The sequence below is a fragment of the Sinocyclocheilus grahami genome, unplaced genomic scaffold (assembly GCF_001515645.1).
Source record: "Sinocyclocheilus grahami isolate Dianchi unplaced genomic scaffold, SAMN03320097.WGS_v1.1 scaffold1713.1, whole genome shotgun sequence".
Classification (NCBI taxonomy): domain Eukaryota; kingdom Metazoa; phylum Chordata; class Actinopteri; order Cypriniformes; family Cyprinidae; genus Sinocyclocheilus; species Sinocyclocheilus grahami.
This window is the reverse complement of record NW_015506892.1, coordinates 34,399-55,001: the sequence shown is the minus strand read 5'-3', so window position 1 is coordinate 55,001 and position 20,603 is coordinate 34,399. Positions and strand designations below refer to the sequence as shown.

General features: G+C 40.8%; 1 protein-coding gene across 1 annotated transcript in view; it reads right to left on the bottom strand.

Moving 5' to 3' along the window:
• LOC107572182 (protein NLRC3-like) overlaps positions 1 to 20,603 on the bottom strand; it is a 46,182-nt gene that overhangs the window by 3,521 nt on the left and 22,058 nt on the right. The window contains exons 6-9 of the mRNA XM_016258600.1: positions 19,787 to 20,601; positions 16,105 to 16,278; positions 6,469 to 6,642; positions 284 to 330 (exon numbers count right to left, since the gene is read on the bottom strand). Coding sequence (XP_016114086.1) covers positions 284 to 330; positions 6,469 to 6,642; positions 16,105 to 16,278; positions 19,787 to 20,601 — 1,210 coding nt within the window. The remainder of the gene's footprint in view (positions 1 to 283; positions 331 to 6,468; positions 6,643 to 16,104; positions 16,279 to 19,786; positions 20,602 to 20,603) is intronic.

Sequence of the window (20,603 nt, the reverse complement as noted above, 5' to 3'; positions counted from 1 at the left end):
CCATTTAAAACACATTCATATTTTAGAAAATGCAGCTAATATTTCCATCATTAATGATTTATCTTATTCACCCGCGAATAATCAAAATGCATTTTTTATTACCCGACCCGCAGATATAACCGCCATCCGCGCATCACTAGTGTGTACCTACTTAACTAGAGGTTAGAGGTTGTAAAATGTATAACTATCTGCATATAAAAACAATAAAGTCTATGTAATGTCCCCATTTAGAAAGCTAAGTAAACGTGTGTGTGTGTGTGTGTGTGTGTGTGTGTAGACATACATTTTTGTAGTCCTGCTGTAATCCTGAACCCTCCTCCATGATCCACACTATAAAACACACAGTGTCATATTCAGTCAGTAAATCCACATAGTGCAGGGTTGAATGATTAATCAATTATTAATTATAAAAATTATATTTCCAATTACTCCTGATAAATAGATTATAAAAATAGATGCATTTTTCTGACTCATTTCTAGAATACAGTTGGGTATTTGGGATTGTTAGTGTTCAGCACCTATAGGACTAAATGTATAACTTAGTGGTTCCCAACCACATTCCTGGAGGCCCCGCAACACTGCACATTTTCCATGTCTCGTAACCAAACACACCTGATTCAGATCATCAGCTCATTAGTAGAGACTCCAAGACCTGAAATGGGTGTGTCAGACAAAGGCAACACACCCTGCGTCTCAATGTTCATACTATCCATCCTAAATAGTATGTGAGATTAAAATAAGTGTGTCCCAAAACATAGTATGTTGATGATCTACTATTTCCGGTAGGTTTTCAAAGTGTGCATTCATGCACACTATAAAGGCTAATATAGCCCACAGCCCACTGCACTTGGACGAGGATTTGTTCAGAACTACAAACACGAGTACAAACCGTTAAAAAACTATAAAACATGGCAGATTATCGCAACTGAGGATGAGTGACTAATAATCTAAATTTAACCTGATAAAAAATATATATTTAGTGTTATCCGTGTTGTATTTAATCTGCAATAGCTTATTTATTTTTTACTTATTTTTAAATGCATCATTATCCATTAATATGAAGAGAGTCTCCACATGAAAGACCCACTTTTTCTTTTGAAAAGTAATGAAATGTGGAGGATAATAACTGTGACAAGATGATTGACAGGTCAGTTTATGGTGTCAGGATGCATCAGAGAGCGTCCGTAAAAGACAAAGTTTTAAGTTTTATGATGGGATAGTATGTCCCAAAGCTTGCCTACTCTTTTGCTACACACTCAAAGGTATGTACTTTTTCTTCAGAAAAAGAGTGCATAATTTTAGGGCTTAGTATATGTAGGTGAATTGAGACGCAGGGATACAAAATATGCAGTGTTGGGGGGGCCTCAATGAACGTGGTTGGGAACCACTCATTTTTTGGTGTATGATGTTCCTATGTCACTGCTCAGTGTCTTTGAATGAGAGATGTGGTATTTCGCTGTCCTTTTGTCTTATGTAACGCAAGATAACCACCGGTTCTTAAGAACTCATAAAAAATGGCATACAAAGCCTTAATTATAATGTTAACTCTCCTGTTGGATTAAAAAAAAAAAAAGAAAGAAAGAAAAAAATAATTAGTTTTTTGTTGTTGTTGTTGTGGGTCAGATTAAATGACATTGGGTTCCAAGCAATTTGCCTGAAAAGTAACACTATGAAAAACAGTAAAAATTTATGTAGAAACATAAAACTACTATGTAGCTTGTCAGAGATCAATATATAAAAGATGTCTTATATGCTCACCAAGGCTGCATTTATTTGATAAAATTTTTGAAATATTATTACAATTTAAAACAACTGCTGAACTGTTTGAACATATTTTAAAATGTAATTTATTCCTGTGATGAAAAATGTGAAGAAATAAGAAAGTCATATACACCTAGTATGGCTTGAGGGTGAGTAAATCATGGGGTCATTTTTATATTTGGGTGAACTAACCCTTTAAATAGTGAGTTGGTATTCTTGATGGGGATTGTGACATCAGGGCTGAAGTGGAAAGAGTAATGTTCAGTTGTTATGAGTTATAACTGCGTTTCACATGCCTTAATCTTATGTCCTCCGATTCATATTGAGTTCTCCCTGTGAAAACGTGCTATGAGTGTTCGAGTGTCCCGTTTCAGTCTCTTGTTTGGAGTGATGAATCTTCCGCTAAAGTTGTGATCAGAGCCATGTTTGAAGTGCTTTAATTTTCCGCAGTTGCTGTGTTTGGAGTGATGGAATCTTCCACTGAAGTGGTGTTTGGTGTGTTTGATTCTCCCACTGAGGAGTGTTTGGAGAGCAACTAACCAGATTAAAATGGAGATTTCAAGATAAGCCATGTCTTGTTGTTTATTATTATAAAATTGTAATGTTTGTTAATTGTATTTCATTTGTTTGTATTTAGGGGTGGGTTTCTTTATTTTGAACTGAATATAACGCAAGTTATGACCTCTACTCGTGCTCAACGGACATTTCTAATCGTGTTTAGTGATTTACGCTACGATGATGTAATTTCAGCTGACATTTCTAAACGGAACTGAGGACTCAAGGTATGAACATTACACAACTCTTTCTAAACGTGATATGATACGTGATACGGACTGGGAGTTTGCCGTATGCACTGTTTTTCCTGTGGGTATCATCCTACACTGTAAAAAACCCCGGTAAATTTACGGTAAAATACCGGCAGCTATGGTTGCCAGAACTTTACAGTGAAAAATACAGTAGCAACATTTTAGGTTTTACAGAACTGTTTAAACTTACAGTGAAAAACTGTATTTCATTAACTGATACAATGTTAATATGCAAACCTTTGAGTTAACTCTTTTTATTTGCAGAAACCCGACTGCACTTAATTTGGCCAATTGGCATTTGTTTATAAACTAATATTTATAATGCTTAAGTAATGCAAGCATATTGGTATTAAGAACTATTTTGCTTAAGTCCATGAAGAAAAACCTACTGATTTATGCAAAGTCATTAAAAGCATCAATTCAACTCAAATCTTTTGCAGATAACAGCAGCACACATTCATGTGCGACTGAAACTATTGAAGAGTTTCACACTGCATCAGTAACTACACAGTTACTGCCTTTAAATAAAACCACAAGCAGCATCAGTGCTTCTCTGGCCGTCCTTTACTTAAACACAGGCTCTGCTCTCCAGCACAATGGTGACCCACAAAACACAACAGGAAGTTGACTGTTAGGTTTTACAGTATTTTGTTGTTTTCTTTTCTTGATTTTACGGTGAAATACCGGCAGCTGTGGTGGCCAGTAATCTACAGTTTTTTACATTGCTTCCGTAAATTAAATTAACAGTATATTTCTGTTAAAAATATATGTCACAGTGTTTTCCTTCATCTCACACATTTAACCCCTTTAATCCCACAGCACTTATATGTCTCCACACTACAGAGTGTTGAAGTGACACTGAAGCGGTGATGAAATTAATGAGATAATTAAATGAGGATTGAGCATTAGTGATGAACACCTGTTAACAAGCAGAATCACTGAAGGAAAGAGAAACAAGAGCAGAACAACAAAACACAGCCAAAGCCAAGATCTCAGCAGAGGAGGATTAAACAGCTCCACAAACAGCATCACCAGCTTCTTATTACTAACCAGTGTGACTTTATTTCTGTCATATGTGTACAAAAGCTCTTATTGAGATTTTAGGTGTTGTACTTTCATTTGAAGTCACCATAATGGCGATCAATGTTTGCTTTAGTTGGGCTCTTGAACCTTGACTTTTTAAAAATAGTTTTTCTTTGGCTGCTTAAATTAGTTGTGTTAATTTAACGCTGTTTTTATAGCAAGAAAATCTAACAGCATCTATTATCAGATCAAACTGGTGGTTGTGATGTCAAGACCATCATGAACTAGTCTGATTCACTGATCTCACCTAATGTATAATCTCTTATTATGTAACATATAACTAATACTCTTGAGTTGCACCATTGATACTACCGCAATCATTGTGAAACATTCCTAAGCACTATATGCACAAATAAAAGTTTTAAACTATGGCAGCACTTAAACACACACAGACATCAACAGTCAGCCTATGAATCTCAAGATTGGTGATAATCAAAAAAATTGTTCATGCTGCAATGCATGCTGGGAGTTTTGTACTGGCACCCAGCATGCATTGCGGCATGTTTTTTGAGATTCATGTGCTGATTCTTGATGTCTGTGTGTCTAAACGCTGCTGTAGCTCTAAAGGTTTTGTGCATAAAATGTTTTTAAATTTCTTCACAATAGTTTGTCAATATATCTTGAGTCATATTACCATAAAAAAATTAATCAACCCATGTAATTAGACACTAATTAAGATCAGTGAATAAGGTCATGAGATGATGATTTTATCATTATTAATAATTATTAAACCCACTTCATTACAATTTATCTCGGCTCTTCTTGTCATAACAAATGTGTTTAACACACACAGAAACAACAGCAGAGAAAAACTAACATTAAAGATTCAAGGGTTAAGAGCCCAACTAAAGCAACCACTGATCGCCAAACAAAACATTTTCAATACAATAGAAACCTCAGTTAATTCTCAAATAATGTTTGTAGATATATGACAGAAATAAAGTGAGTCTGGTTAGTAATGAGTGAAGCTGGTAATGCTGTGTGTGGAGTTGTGTAATCCTCCTCTGCTGTTTTATTTCAGTTAATTTCATCTAAGGCTGTGGCTGAAGTCAGTTGTAGTTTTGTTTCTTGTTCTTTGCTTCAGTGCTTCTGCTTGTTAACAGCAGCTGTTCATCAGCGTCTGAATTCAATCATTTGTTTTCAATCACTCGGTCTAGTGGACTATATAGTGAACTAATGTAGGGAATAGTGAATGAGGGTGTAGGGTGTTATTTCAGACACAGTCTGATAGTGTTGACTCTGAGGCTACTTTCTCGAAAACAAAGGTTAGATCTATTACACTTATTCATTGTATATTGTAAGGAAACAATGTAAATCATTTAACAGGTTTTTACTGTGGCATTTGTCTTTTACCGTTAAAATCACAATAATTTTTTACAGTGTATATGTGTATTATGATGTGTGTATTATCTGACAAGTCGGGAAATGTTACCTTTATGATACGGTTGGATTGATTGTGTTGTATTGACTCTTAAGATTTGTTGTATTGTCCTGAGAAGGGAAATAATGAATTTGTGCACTTTATAAAATGGGAATATATGTGATTCACCTGCTAAGGTCTACGAAGTGTCAATTGAATTGAAGAAGAAGAAAAAAAAAGCACAAAACAACAGGATAGTAAAGGGATTCTATAAATATGTATTGGATTCCTTTGAGATGATTTAACTGAAATTTTTGCTGGCTAATATGCCAGACTCGCACCCCTTTTATTTAATAAAAATCATCACATAAAAAATGGCTGTTAAAAATTTACCTCTTTTTTGTATGTTTCTTCGGTAACACTTTATTTTGATAGTCCACTTCAGACATTCTACTAACAGTAAGTAACTTTGCTACTACATGTCAACTAGCAGTCATTCGAGTATTAGTAGACTGTCTGCTTAATATCTTCTAACACTTTATTTTGATGGTTCCACAACATACAACACACTGACTATGAGAAACTTTGAAAGTATATGTCAACGTATTCTACTAACCCTAAACCAAACCTAACAGTCCACTCTGAGAGTTAGTAGACATGTAGCTGCAAATTAATGAGAATTAGTTGACATGTAGTTGCAAAGTTACTTATAGTTAGTAGAATGTCTAAAGTGGACTATCAAAATAAAGTGTAACCTAAGTTTCTTCTTTTATCATATTTAATGCTGCACAATGTTGCACATTACAATGTAATGTTTTTTTTTTTTTTTACAATTTACAAAATGTATATAATGAGCAAATACATCATGAATCAATTTCCCAAACCGTAGTTTTGTCTTATGCTGAATCACTACAGTACAGTACATCTATAATAAATGTTTTTTCTATTTGTATTATTGTAGACCAGTTGTAGACTACAACCTATTTTTATTTAATAATACTATTAGTGCTTGAAGTGGACATGTTTCAAAGTAAAGCACTGCACTTTTGCACATTCTGCAGGCTCACAGTTTCAGAGTAAATCAATAAATACTGCACATTTGTGGCCAGCAATTTCTAATAATCCACTGTTAATGTATTATGACAATGAATGTTTACCTCATGATGCCTATATTGTGATATTTTAAAGATGGTTGTATAAGTATATATTTTATCTCTGTCACCCTTTTGAATGAGCAGCTGGAAGTACTAAAGCATAAACATTGGCTTGTTTATACAAGCTTATGTTTGTATGCTTGTTTATACATATTTCAACCTTTACAGCTAAACATTTGTCTAATTCACTAATAATATTAATAAATGTATTACATTTTTTATATTTTACATGCCTTTCAATCTGACACAGGTATACAGGAGTAATTTTTATAATAAAATAGAAAAAAAATCCTGCTTAACATACTTGAATTTGTCCAGTGTGCAGTTTGGATTGTTCAGTGTATCAGAGAGCAGCTTGACTCCTGAATCTCCCGGGTGATTGTAGCTCAGATCCAGCTCTCTCAGGTGTGAGGGGTTTGAACTCAGAGCTGAAGACAAATAACCACAGCCTTCCTCTGTCACCATACAGCCAGATAACCTACAGACAGACAACAATAGCCCACATGATATTGTTTGGCATTCTGAAATCAACCAAACAGTGCAGTATATTAAAGTTATTTTCTGCAGTTACAATAACTAGTATTTATTTTTGTTTCTAAATGTTGTAAATTCAACAGAGACATAATTTCTACATTGTCACTAGACACCAGGGGCAAAAGCTGAAATTGCTTACATATTTGTCTTATAGAAAAAGTTATTTTAACAATTGTACATATTTTACCATTTATGAGATATTATGCATTTAAACAATTTAACAAAATTCCAAGTACCATGAAGGTGCTTGTCCACATGGTAATGTCTGAAGAATTATGATGTAGTTCACAACCTTTTGCCCTTTGAATCCCCCATCGTTACATACATGTGTGATATGATTTGATATTTCTATTGGAAGTATCTGGAATTTTTAAAAACATTTTGGTAGAATAATCATTCTTACTGATTAAACATTATAACTTGTGCTATTTAAGATTTAAGAATTTTAAGATTTATTTTTGCCATATTCGCCTTTATTATGATTAGACAGTATAGAGTGTACAGGAAGCGAATTGAGAGAGAAAGAGAGACAGGGGATAGGATCGGGAATGGTCTGCCTGCCCTAACTCAGGACGCCCAAAGCACAATGGCACTATATGTCAGCACACTTGCCCACAAGGCTACCAGCACTGACAAGGGGGCTGTAATGTAAGGCTTATGTTTAGTTTTTTATTGTGCTTAATTTGGTTTTCCCTGTTTGCCTGACTTCTCATTCATTGCAAGTTGCCATGGATTCTAATTTAAGTTATGCACCTGGTCCATGTTGTTGATTAGTCCCTGTGTGTTTTTAAGTCTTTAGATTGCCTCAGTTCCTTGTCTTGTGATAATGTGTAACTGGAAGTGTGGTGCGCTCTTGTTTTTTCTGTTTAATGTTATTGTTCATTTGTCATTCTGCTTTACACATCATTCATGTAGATTTACTACGTGCTCTATGTAACATTATGCCTTTCTCTCCCAAAAGATATAGATCACCACCCTTACGAAAAAAAAAAAGTTTATTCAAGTGTGCTATTATTATACTTCTTTTAATCTAAAAAAACAAAAACATAGTGTACTTTCAGCCTACTTTTTATGTACTTCTCAGAAATATACTTAAAATGACATTAACTTGTTGGCAGTTATAGTGACAGAAAAAGTCAAAGTATATTTGGCATATGCTTGTTCTCCAACAATCCATGTTTTGACAGTTATATGCTACATTACACAACTTTTATGCATCTTCTGAAAGAGTACAGAATCTCCGGATCAAAAACACAGACAAAGAAGCAGAAACAAAACAGAAGTATTGCTTTCACATGTAATCTAACATGATCATCAAACATTAAACAGCATATAAATCAAAACATCTCAGTTACGTATGTAACCGAATTGGGGATCGCTTTGGGAGACCAGTCTACTTCGAGTGTAAGAAAAACGAGCCAATGCACATTGGCATGCGATCATTGCCACAGCTGCTCTGCACTGCAGCGCAAGTATTTAATGAGCAGCCGGTGCGTAAAGACACGTAGGAACGGCATGTGTCAAGGGAGAATCGAGACATGAAAGTACGCGTCCTTCAGGTCGATCGCTGAGTGTGGGAGAAGGCCTGGTGGAGTCCTCGACCCACACACTGCTGCCTGCTGGCAAAGAGGGAGGGGGAAGGGAGTGGCAAGGTGTTTGCAACACGTCGCACACTGCCAACCACGCCCTCTTGTGACCCAGAGATAGAGGAAATTGCTCTTTTTTTTTTTTTAAATAAGGGTACCACTGGACTCCTCGGAGCCAGCGGCGGAACGGAAACAAAGGATTCTCCACCCGGCCCTCCTCCGGGGGAGGGAGTTGTCCAGACACCATCTCCCGGAGAGCAGATCCTCCCATCTCTGGGTCGCCCGTCTCAGGGCCGCTAGCCTTTATGCTTACCGCCTGGTTTGGCGGGGGCCTGGACGCGCTGGGCATTCCCCTTACGGCCAGCCGCCTGCCGCCTAGGTGGAGGCTGCTGCTTAGGCTGAGCAGGGGTGGAGGTGGCCGCCGGGGGGGCGCCCTCGGCGACGAGCAGATGAAGGCGCTGCAGGATGTGCTTAATCACCTCCGTCTGCTTCTGTGCCGCTGAAAACTGCTGGGCAAAGTTTTCAACAGCATCGCCGAAGAGGCCGGCCTGACAGACAAGGGCGCTGAGGAACAGAACTTTGTCGGGCTCACGCATATCTGCCAGATTCAGCCACAGGTGGCGCTCCTGGACCACTAAGGGGGACATCGCCCGACCCAGGGAGCGTGCAGTGACTTTCGTCGCCCGTAGGGCAAGGTCCGTTGCTGCACGCAGTTCCTGCATAACCCCTGGGTCAGAACTACCCTTGTGCAGTTCCTTGAGCGCTTTGGCCTGGTAGACCTGCAGGAGCGCCATGGCATGCAGGGCAAGGTTTACACAGATTCTCCACAATCTGTGTAAGCCTTGCCCGCCAGAGAGGATGAGAACTTACATGCTTGGGAGGGGAGACGCGGATTACCCCGCCAAGAGGTAGCGGTCTTGGGAAACAGTTGCATTGCCACAGACCGCTCCACTGGGGGGAGCTCCACGTACCCCTTAACCGCCCAATCATCGAGGGAGGAAAAAGGTGCCGTCCACGATTTAGTCACCTCTTTATGCACCTCCGGAAAGAAAGGTACTGGGGCGGAGCACTGAGAACCAGCACAGGCCGCTCCAAGAAACCAATCGTCCAGGGCAGCCCGGGAAAGCATAGTAGCCATCTCTGGGTCTGACTCGGGCAACGCTGCCACAGCCGAAGGGGGCAGCGCAGCCGAATCTTCATCCCCAGAGGACATACACTCACCCTCCGATGCAGCGACCGACATCTGGTCCTCTGGAGGATCCCCAAAAGTGACGACTGGTGCCGCACGAGGCGGACCAGCACGCCCTCTTGGAGGCTCCACTGGTTGCAGTGTCATGGAGGAGTGAGGTGCCCGAGGAGTTTGACTGTAATCCTCAGGTCACCTAAGTTATTAACCGAAGTAGGCTTCTTCTGAGCTGGCCCAGAAGAAGAACTAGATCGGGGAATATAAAAGGGGCTCCAGTCCTTTCAAGATACTGGAGTCTCGACCTTAAAACCGAGATGGTCATGTTCCCGCAGTGAGAACATGCACCATCCATGAGTGCCACCTCAGCATGTGCGAGGCCCAAACACGTGAGACAGTAATCATGACCATCACCGGGGGCCAGGTAGCGACCACATTCAGTAGCACACGGTCTGAATGACATCTTGAAAAAGACGCAGGATCAAACCGTGTGCTCTTTTAGGAATTTGCTCTCTACTGGTGCTGAAACGCACAGAGGAAATGGCCGCAGCTACACAACAGTACAAATAGTGCAAGCCTGTTGTGAGCACTCACACTCTTTGAAGGCGCACTCTCCAGCAAGCTGTGAGAACAGCTGTTTTTGATCTCTCGTGAGATCGTGACCAAGACTGTCAGCGCTGTCACACACGCACCAGACACGCAGAGGCTCCTTCTCAACAAGCAGCTCGTCTTCCACCACTTTCCAAAGAAAGCACACGCGCAGGAACAGCACATGTGTTCGGCTCCGAAGCAAAAAGCAAATATGCGACGCACCGGCTGTTTGTTAAATACTCGCACTGCAGCGCAGAGCAGCTATGGCAATTATCGCATGCCAATGTGCATTGGCTCGTTTTTCTTACACCCGAAGTAGATTGGTCTCCCAAAGCGATCCCCAATTCATCGGTCAGTTCCGACGTACGTCGAACATGACCTAATGAAAGGGAACTGTGTATCATTATGGAGTGAAATGTCGACCCATAAAGAGGTAATGACTGCCATGCTTTGGGGGTGTTGATGGACCCGATCTACATTTTGATTATCATTCTGAATCCAATTCAGTAGTCTTTTTTTATATATAATATTTTTAATATTTAATATTTTTGACGATGTTGTTGTTTTTCAAAGGCAGAGGCTTTTCTCTTTCTTTTGATATACTGTTCAGGTTTTCAAACAACAAATTATTTTGGGGGCCATGAAAGTTTTGTGAAAATGTTCAAAAACAGTGGGGCTGGCTGGCAAGTATTTATGAAAAATTTTTAAAATAAAACTCTGCTGGGGAAAGAGTGTACTTTCATAAACATAAAAAAGTGCTTCAAGTATTTAACTAATCTTCCAGTATACATATAACTTCACTTCTAGTGTAGTTGCACTACAAACTAACAACAGAACACTAAGGAGACTGTCTAAACATTTGAATAATTCATTGATAAACTAGTGATTTATTTGTTTTCAGCTGCAGTGATGAAGGTAATCATCTCGTCAGTAGTGGACCTAATGCATGTTTAATACGGATTACATAATCTGAGGATATTTGTTTTCCATTGGTTTATGCAAGTAAAAGTGGACATTTAGCTTTCTATAGAGATATTTTCATGTCTGTGAGGCAAGTATACAGGGAGATTCGGTTCTTTTTTTCCTGATGCGCTCAAGTTCACAGAGACCAAGATGGCATAGCACACCGTTTGTTTTCATTATTTTACAAAAGTGTAACATTTTGTCGTTATTATGTACACAATTAAAAGTAGAGTCTTTGAAGATCTGAAAGATGTATAACTTTTGTCTGTACGACCAAAAATGACAGCATATTTTTAGTGCAAGTGATCACATCGGCGCCTCCATGTTATCTGTCATGCAGTGAGCGCGCTACTATTCAGCTTCCACACTCCACACAAACACTTGAATATCGCGCATTCCTCAAGGTTAGAATTAGAGCAAGAGGTTGCAACTACTTACGCTCGATGTAATGTATATGACCACTTAGACCAGGTGTTAACGATCTGTCTGTAACAGTCTGCGTGTCACGAATCCTGTCCATGGACTTCTGTTCAATCACCACCAGAGGTCACCCTTCCATTACAGTGACTCTCGCACAACACAAACTGTTGCATGTCATCCCGGATCACATATCCCATCAGCCATGGCACTGATTGCACACAGCACTGATTGCACACAGCTGTCATCAATCACACATTCACTATATAACACTCACTCAAACAGCCATTCTCTGCCGAGTATTGTATGCGCTTATTGCCAGCAGTGATAGCTACTCTATAGAGCCCTCTTTAGCTGCCTAGCCTAGCCTAGCCTAGCCTAGCCTAGCCTAGTCTTGCTTTGTCTGTTTTTCCATCTCTGGGTCGCCCGTCTCAGGGCCGCTAGCCTTTATGCTTACCGCCTGGTTTGGCGGGGGCCTGGACGCGCTGGGCATTCCCCTTACGGCCAGCCGCCTGCCGCCTAGGTGGAGGCTGCTGCTTAGGCTGAGCAGGGGTGGAGGTGGCCGCCGGGGGGGCGCCCTCGGCGACGAGCAGATGAAGGCGCTGCAGGATGTGCTTAATCACCTCCGTCTGCTTCTGTGCCGCTGAAAACTGCTGGGCAAAGTTTTCAACAGCATCGCCGAAGAGGCCGGCCTGACAGACAAGGGCGCTGAGGAACAGAACTTTGTCGGGCTCACGCATATCTGCCAGATTCAGCCACAGGTGGCGCTCCTGGACCACTAAGGGGGACATCGCCCGACCCAGGGAGCGTGCAGTGACTTTCGTCGCCCGTAGGGCAAGGTCCGTTGCTGCACGCAGTTCCTGCATAACCCCTGGGTCAGAACTACCCTCGTGCTGTTCCTTGAGCGCTTTGGCCTGGTAGACCTGCAGGAGCGCCATGGCATGCAGGGCAAGGTTTACACAGATTCTCCACAATCTGTGTAAGCCTTGCCCGCCAGAGAGGATGAGAACTTACATGCTTGGGAGGGGAGACGCGGATTACCCCGCCAAGAGGTAGCGGTCTTGGGAAACAGTTGCATTGCCACAGACCGCTCCACTGGGGGGAGCTCCACGTACCCCTTAACCGCCCAATCATCGAGGGAGGAAAAAGGTGCCGTCCACGATTTAGTCACCTCTTTATGCACCTCCGGAAAGAAAGGTACTGGGGCGGAGCACTGAGAACCAGCACAGGCCGCTCCAAGAAACCAATCGTCCAGGGCAGCCCGGGAAAGCATAGTAGCCATCTCTGGGTCTGACTCGGGCAACGCTGCCACAGCCGAAGGGGGCAGCGCAGCCGAATCTTCATCCCCAGAGGACATACACTCACCCTCCGATGCAGCGACCGACATCTGGTCCTCTGGAGGATCCCCAAAAGTGACGACTGGTGCCGCACGAGGCGGACCAGCACGCCCTCTTGGAGGCTCCACTGGTTGCAGTGTCATGGAGGAGTGAGGTGCCCGAGGAGTTTGACTGTAATCCTCAGGTCACCTAAGTTATTAACCGAAGTAGGCTTCTTCTGAGCTGGCCCAGAAGAAGAACTAGATCGGGGAATATAAAAGGGGCTCCAGTCCTTTCAAGATACTGGAGTCTCGACCTTAAAACCGAGATGGTCATGTTCCCGCAGTGAGAACATGCACCATCCATGAGTGCCACCTCAGCATGTGCGAGGCCCAAACACGTGAGACAGTAATCATGACCATCACCGGGGGCCAGGTAGCGACCACATTCAGTAGCACACGGTCTGAATGACATCTTGAAAAAGACGCAGGATCAAACCGTGTGCTCTTTTAGGAATTTGCTCTCTACTGGTGCTGAAACGCACAGAGGAAATGGCCGCAGCTACACAACAGTACAAATAGTGCAAGCCTGTTGTGAGCACTCACACTCTTTGAAGGCGCACTCTCCAGCAAGCTGTGAGAACAGCTGTTTTTGATCTCTCGTGAGATCGTGACCAAGACTGTCAGCGCTGTCACACACGCACCAGACACGCAGAGGCTCCTTCTCAACAAGCAGCTCGTCTTCCACCACTTTCCAAAGAAAGCACACGCGCAGGAACAGCACATGTGTTCGGCTCCGAAGCAAAAAGCAAATATGCGACGCACCGGCTGTTTGTTAAATACTCGCACTGCAGCGCAGAGCAGCTATGGCAATTATCGCATGCCAATGTGCATTGGCTCGTTTTTCTTACACCCGAAGTAGATTGGTCTCCCAAAGCGATCCCCAATTCATCGGTCAGTTCCGACGTACGTCGAACATGACCTAATGAAAGGGAACTGTGTATCATTATGGAGTGAAATGTCGACCCATAAAGAGGTAATGACTGCCATGCTTTGGGGGTGTTGATGGACCCGATCTACATTTTGATTATCATTCTGAATCCAATTCAGTAGTCTTTTTTTATATATAATATTTTTAATATTTAATATTTTTGACGATGTTGTTGTTTTTCAAAGGCAGAGGCTTTTCTCTTTCTTTTGATATACTGTTCAGGTTTTCAAACAACAAATTATTTTGGGGGCCATGAAAGTTTTGTGAAAATGTTCAAAAACAGTGGGGCTGGCTGGCAAGTATTTATGAAAAATTTTTAAAATAAAACTCTGCTGGGGAAAGAGTGTACTTTCATAAACATAAAAAAGTGCTTCAAGTATTTAACTAATCTTCCAGTATACATATAACTTCACTTCTAGTGTAGTTGCACTACAAACTAACAACAGAACACTAAGGAGACTGTCTAAACATTTGAATAATTCATTGATAAACTAGTGATTTATTTGTTTTCAGCTGCAGTGATGAAGGTAATCATCTCGTCAGTAGTGGACCTAATGCATGTTTAATACGGATTACATAATCTGAGGATATTTGTTTTCCATTGGTTTATGCAAGTAAAAGTGGACATTTAGCTTTCTATAGAGATATTTTCATGTCTGTGAGGCAAGTATACAGGGAGATTCGGTTCTTTTTTTCCTGATGCGCTCAAGTTCACAGAGACCAAGATGGCATAGCACACCGTTTGTTTTCATTATTTTACAAAAGTGTAACATTTTGTCGTTATTATGTACACAATTAAAAGTAGAGTCTTTGAAGATCTGAAAGATGTATAACTTTTGTCTGTACGACCAAAAATGACAGCATATTTTTAGTGCAAGTGATCACATCGGCGCCTCCATGTTATCTGTCATGCAGTGAGCGCGCTACTATTCAGCTTCCACACTCCACACAAACACTTGAATATCGCGCATTCCTCAAGGTTAGAATTAGAGCAAGAGGTTGCAACTACTTACGCTCGATGTAATGTATATGACCACTTAGACCAGGTGTTAACGATCTGTCTGTAACAGTCTGCGTGTCACGAATCCTGTCCATGGACTTCTGTTCAATCACCACCAGAGGTCACCCTTCCATTACAGTGACTCTCGCACAACACAAACTGTTGCATGTCATCCCGGATCACATATCCCATCAGCCATGGCACTGATTGCACACAGCACTGATTGCACACAGCTGTCATCAATCACACATTCACTATATAACACTCACTCAAACAGCCATTCTCTGCCGAGTATTGTATGCGCTTATTGCCAGCAGTGATAGCTACTCTATAGAGCCCTCTTTAGCTGCCTAGCCTAGCCTAGCCTAGCCTAGTCTTGCTTTGTCTGTTTTTCTTGGTTTCTGATCTTTGCCTGTTTTCCTGGATTTATCCCTTTAGTCTCGCCCTTGTGATTCTGTTCGCTGACCGACGCTAGCCCAAGGACTATTCTTGTGTCTTGCCCGCCATATACCTGTTTGCCACTGTTCGACCCTGCCGGTGTTTCTGACCTCCTCTGCTGTTAATAAAGCTTGCACATGGCTCCGCACGTCTCACGTCTTGTCAGCCCCGTAACACTGCATGCTGTTAATTTTTATTTTTATATTTTTTCTGCAACTAATAAAATCTTGGTCGTCTAAGCCTCTTCTTGTTGACTAGTCTACTATTAGGGGGCAATCCAAATTTATTTATTTTCTTTTAATATATATTATGAACAGAACTTGTGTGATATTTTATTGCAGATTGAAATACTTTCAGTAAATTTCCCCAGGGAGCAAAGACAGAATATTCAGAATATTTCTGATATCAGTGAGCGAGGAGCGGAGCACGGAGCAGGAAATGGTGAACCCAGAGCAAAGCTGGAGCGGAGTGATTACTGAAAGCTTAGAGCGCAGAGGGGAAATTGTTGCCACTCCACTCCACTGACATACTCTGTTTCCAACACCCTTAATTCATCTTAAAATGTAGCATGAGTCGAATTCTCAAAACGCGGATGATCAAACCGATTGATCAGAACCAACTATGCAAACGTGACTTGAGCAGTACGTTTCACAGTGGTAAGTAGTCTTTGTGTATAGCCTGTGTTGTACTCTCCCACTCTTATTCCTAATTTTTAGAAGGCCAAATAAAGCGATTTTGCTTTCGCGTTGAAACACAGCATCTCTGCCACATGAAGTCTAATCTTTTCTCTTTGCGTATGCCTTTGGGTGTGTATTATGCTAATATACCACATAGTGACAGATATTTGAGAGGAAGAATTTGATCGTATTAAGTAATTTATGGTGTTAGTGTTTTGTTAATTATTTAATAGAAAAGCACTTACTTCAGGATCTCCAACTTACAGTTTGGACTCTTCAATCCATCAGAGAGAAACTTTACTCCTGAATCTAGCAGATCATTGTTACTCAGGTCCAGCTCTCTCAGGATAGAGTTTGGGGATTGTAAAACTGAAGACAAACTTCTGCAACAATGATCAGTGAGATAACAGCTATGTAGCCTGTGTAGGGAACAAAACAAACAGATATATAATGTGTTTATCAGGCAGGGTTTATAGTGTCTGTACCACTTGGAATCTTTGAACGGGTCCCACTTTATATTAGGTGGCCTTAACTACTATGTACCTACATTTAACTCCTTCATTTGGTACAATGCACTTATTGTGTACATACATGTTTTTACATTGTACTTTTATTTTAAAAATACTTGCATGCAATTACATCTGTTGACCCATCCCTTACACCTTAACCCACCCTTAAACCTACCCATACCACCAAACCTGTCCTTAACCTTACCCGTATCCCACCTCAATAGCAGCAAAAGTGTTTTGCAATACAATATGAACACTGTCACAAATTCAGCCTCTGTGGCTCCCTCCGATCACCACTAGTGGGAACCATCACCGGAGTACTGAGCAATCCCTTCGAACTCCAGTTCCCACAATGCCCTATGCCAGAGTCTAATCACCTGCACAGGTGTTTCCTATTTGCCTGCTTAAACTGTGCCTTCCCTGCTCTCATTGCGAAGTCTTGTTTTGCCTTGCAGACATTTCTGAGCATTTACCCTGTGTTGTATACCTGTTGATTACCTGGCCTGTGTACCCGTTTATGATTGCTTGCTGCCTACCTATTATGACCCTGCCTGCCTTGTTGATTCATGCCATTGATTGTCTGCCGCCTGCCTCGACCCTGATTACGAACACTGTTTACGATTCTGCCCAGATTTCGTTGTTTCTAACGCCAGTTAACGATCTATGCCTGTATGACCTGCCTTGTGAACTAATAAAGCTGCACATGGATCCTAACGCCACTGCCTCTTTGTTACAAACACAATAAGTACATTGTACTTAATTTTTGATGTAAGTACATAGTTAAGGCCACCTAATATAAAGTGCGACCCTTTCAAAAACCTATATAGGGATGAGAGAGATTTCTGTCCCTCCATTGATAGTCCACACAACTACCACTTTGGTGCTTCAAAAAGTTCTTAAAATGAATCCATATGAATTCACATTTATTGAAGAGACACAATCGTTAGTTTAGGCTTTTATTCGTATATGAACATTCATTAATGCACACATCAGATATTGTAAATGGAAGCTAAATGGAAGAAGTGTTGGTCACACTGTGACTTCACAGCACTGGAATGGAGAAGCACCACATTGACATTTCCTCCTCATCTGCCATAGCAATGTGGGTGCTTCAGTACAATACACTCTAAAAAATGGTGCTATATAGCACTAAAAGCGGTTTTTTGGCTTGTAATCATAGGGGAACCACTTTTAGTGCTATTTAGCACCTATTTTTACAGGTGCTATATAGCACCTTAACCACTCCAAAGAACCGCTGAAGAACCTTTTTAGAGTGTACATCATGCACACATTCAGAAAGACAAATATACCAGTTTATAATGTTTACTTTGATATGCTAAGTGTAAAAACACCCAAACTCAGTTCTGGCAGAAAATGTACCTGGTGCAGGTACGTTGGATGGGTTTATTATAAACGAGATGCTCATGATAACAATTGTCAGAACTGCCACAACTCTAAAGTCTTGAAATGTGAATATTTTTTTGTGAGTATCAATGTGTGTGTGTGATTCTCAGAGAGATGAACTTACTTCAGTGTTTCCAGTTTACAATGAGGATCCTTCATTCCAGCAGAGAGCAGATTAACTCCTGATGCTCCTGGTTTATTCCATGACAGATCCAGTTCTCTCAGGTGCGAGGGGTTTGATCTCAGAGCAGTGGTAAGAGCTACACAACCTTCATCTGTGACACCACAATATCTTAACCTGTAGAAAACATTGACACCCTTTATTCTTGCAGTTTAACTCAAATAAGCCATAGCTTTACAATAAAAAGATGGCACATTTAACGGGTCCAGTCTAAGGTTCTCAAATTGCATTTTAGACTGCACCTACAGTTATGGCCAGAATTATCCACACTTAACTATGATCAAAGATGGCTGTAAAAATAAATCTGCATGGTTTATCCTTTTGATCTTTCATTAAAAAAATTAGCAAAAATCTAACATTTTATTAAAATAAAAATAATTAATTTAATTAACTATCTAAACCCACATGTACCAATACAACAAAATATGTCCCTAATCTTATTCGTATGCCAACTTAATTTTGCAATACATCATGAACACAATAAGTACATTGTACTTAATATTTTTAAGTACAGCTAAATCACCTAATCTTCATTAGAATTAATGAGTTACAGGTGCATCTCAATAAATTAGAATGTCTTGAAAGGAGGACTTTGGACCACTGGGCAACAGTCCAGTTCTTCTTCTCCTTAGCCCAGGTAAGATGCCTCTGATGTTGTCTGTGGTTCAGGAGTGGCTTAACAAGAGGAATATGACAACTGTAGCCAAATTCCTTGACATGTCTGTGTGTGGTGGCTCTTGATGCCTTGACCCCAGCCTCAGTCCATTCCTTGTGAAGTTCACTCAAATTCTTGAATTGATTTTGCTTGACAATCCTCATAAGGCTGCGGTTCTCTCGGTTGGTTGTGCATCTTTTTCTTCCACACTTTTTCCTTCCACTCAACTTTCTGTTAACATGCTTGGATACAGCACTCTGTGAACAGCCAGCTTCTTGGCAATGAATGTTTGTGGCTTACCCTCCTTGTGAAGGGTGTCAATGATTGTCTTCTGGACAACTGTCAGATCAGCAGTCTTCCCCATGATTGTGTAGCCTTGTGAACCAAACTGAGAGACCATTTTGAAGGCTCAGGAAACCTTTGCAGGTGTTTTGAGTTGATTAGCTGATTGGCATGTTACCATATTCTAATTTGTTGAAATAGTGAATTGGTGGGTTTTTGTTAAATGTGAGCCAAAATCATCACAATTAAAAGAACCAAAGACTTAAACTACTTCAGTTTGTGTGCACTGATTTTATTTAACACACAAGTTTCACAATCTGAGTTGAATTACTGAAATAAATGAACTTTTCCACGACATTCTAATTTATTGAGATGCACCTGTATATGCAATAAAAGGGGACCTTATATTATATAGAACTCATTAATTCCAGTAGGAGGTGATTGAGAATGTTTATACAATTTTTATGTTTATACAATCTTACCACAGTGCTACCAGTTTACAGTGAGAATCTTTGAGTCCAGCAGAGAGCAGCTTCACTCCAGTGTCTCCTATGTTATTCTGAATCAGATCTAGTTCTCTCAGGTTTGAGGGGTTTGATCTCAGACATGAAGCCAGAGAAGCACAACCTTCATCCGTGACACAGCAATAATTCATACTGTACAGAAAATGCAAATGTAATTTATGCAGGCAGTAAAACATACATAAAAACATCATTAGAGAACAGACAGTAAAAATCTAGGCTATTTTCTGTCAATTCTGATCCCCCTTACATTCAAATCTTCATCTTTATCTTACACACTAACATCCAGCCCTCACACAGACCACATAAAAACCTTGTCAGCTGCTTGAGTGTATCTCTCACACACATTAAACACATGTTGTAAGTATTACTTACTGAACTGATCTGGATTCTTTAATCACAGGCAGCAGCTTCTGAAGAACTTCATCTGCTGTATGTTGAGCTCCAATAAACTGTTTTAGATCAAACACATCCATCTTCTGCTCTGATGTCAGCAACACATAAACCAGAGCTGACCACTGTGAAGAGGAGAGTTTGGTTTCTCTTATTTCTCCAGATCTCAGGTAATCTTGGATCTCCTGCATCAGTGAATCATCACCCAGTTCATTCAGACAGTGGAACAGATTGATGGATTTCTCTGGAGAGCGATTCTCCCTGATCTTCTGTATGATGTACTGAACTGTTTCCTCTTTGTTGTAGGAGCAGCATCTTGCCTGAGTCGGTAGTTTTTTCAAGAGAGCCTGATTGGACTCCATTGAGAGACCCATAAGGAAACGCAGGAAAAGATCCAGATGTCCATTCTTGCTCCGTAAAGCATCATCTACAGCTTTCTGATGTAACTTAGATACTGAACTCATCCATTTGAAAACTTTGGAGAACAGACTTTGTTTGGTTTGGTCAAACACATTGTAGTTGTTGTTGGTAAATGAGAGATGTGCATACAGAGCTGCTAGATGTTCCTGAATGCTCAGATGAACAAAGCAGAAGACTTTCCCCTGATACAAGCCCAACTCCTCTCTGAAGATCTGAGTGCACAATCCTGAGTACACTGATGCTTCTGTCACATCAATGCCACACTCTCTCAGGTCTTCCTCATAGAAGATCAGATTTCCCTTCACAAGCTGCTGAAAAGCCAGCTTCCCCAGTTTGAGGATCATGTCTTCATCTGTCACCTTCTTCTCATAGTCCTTCT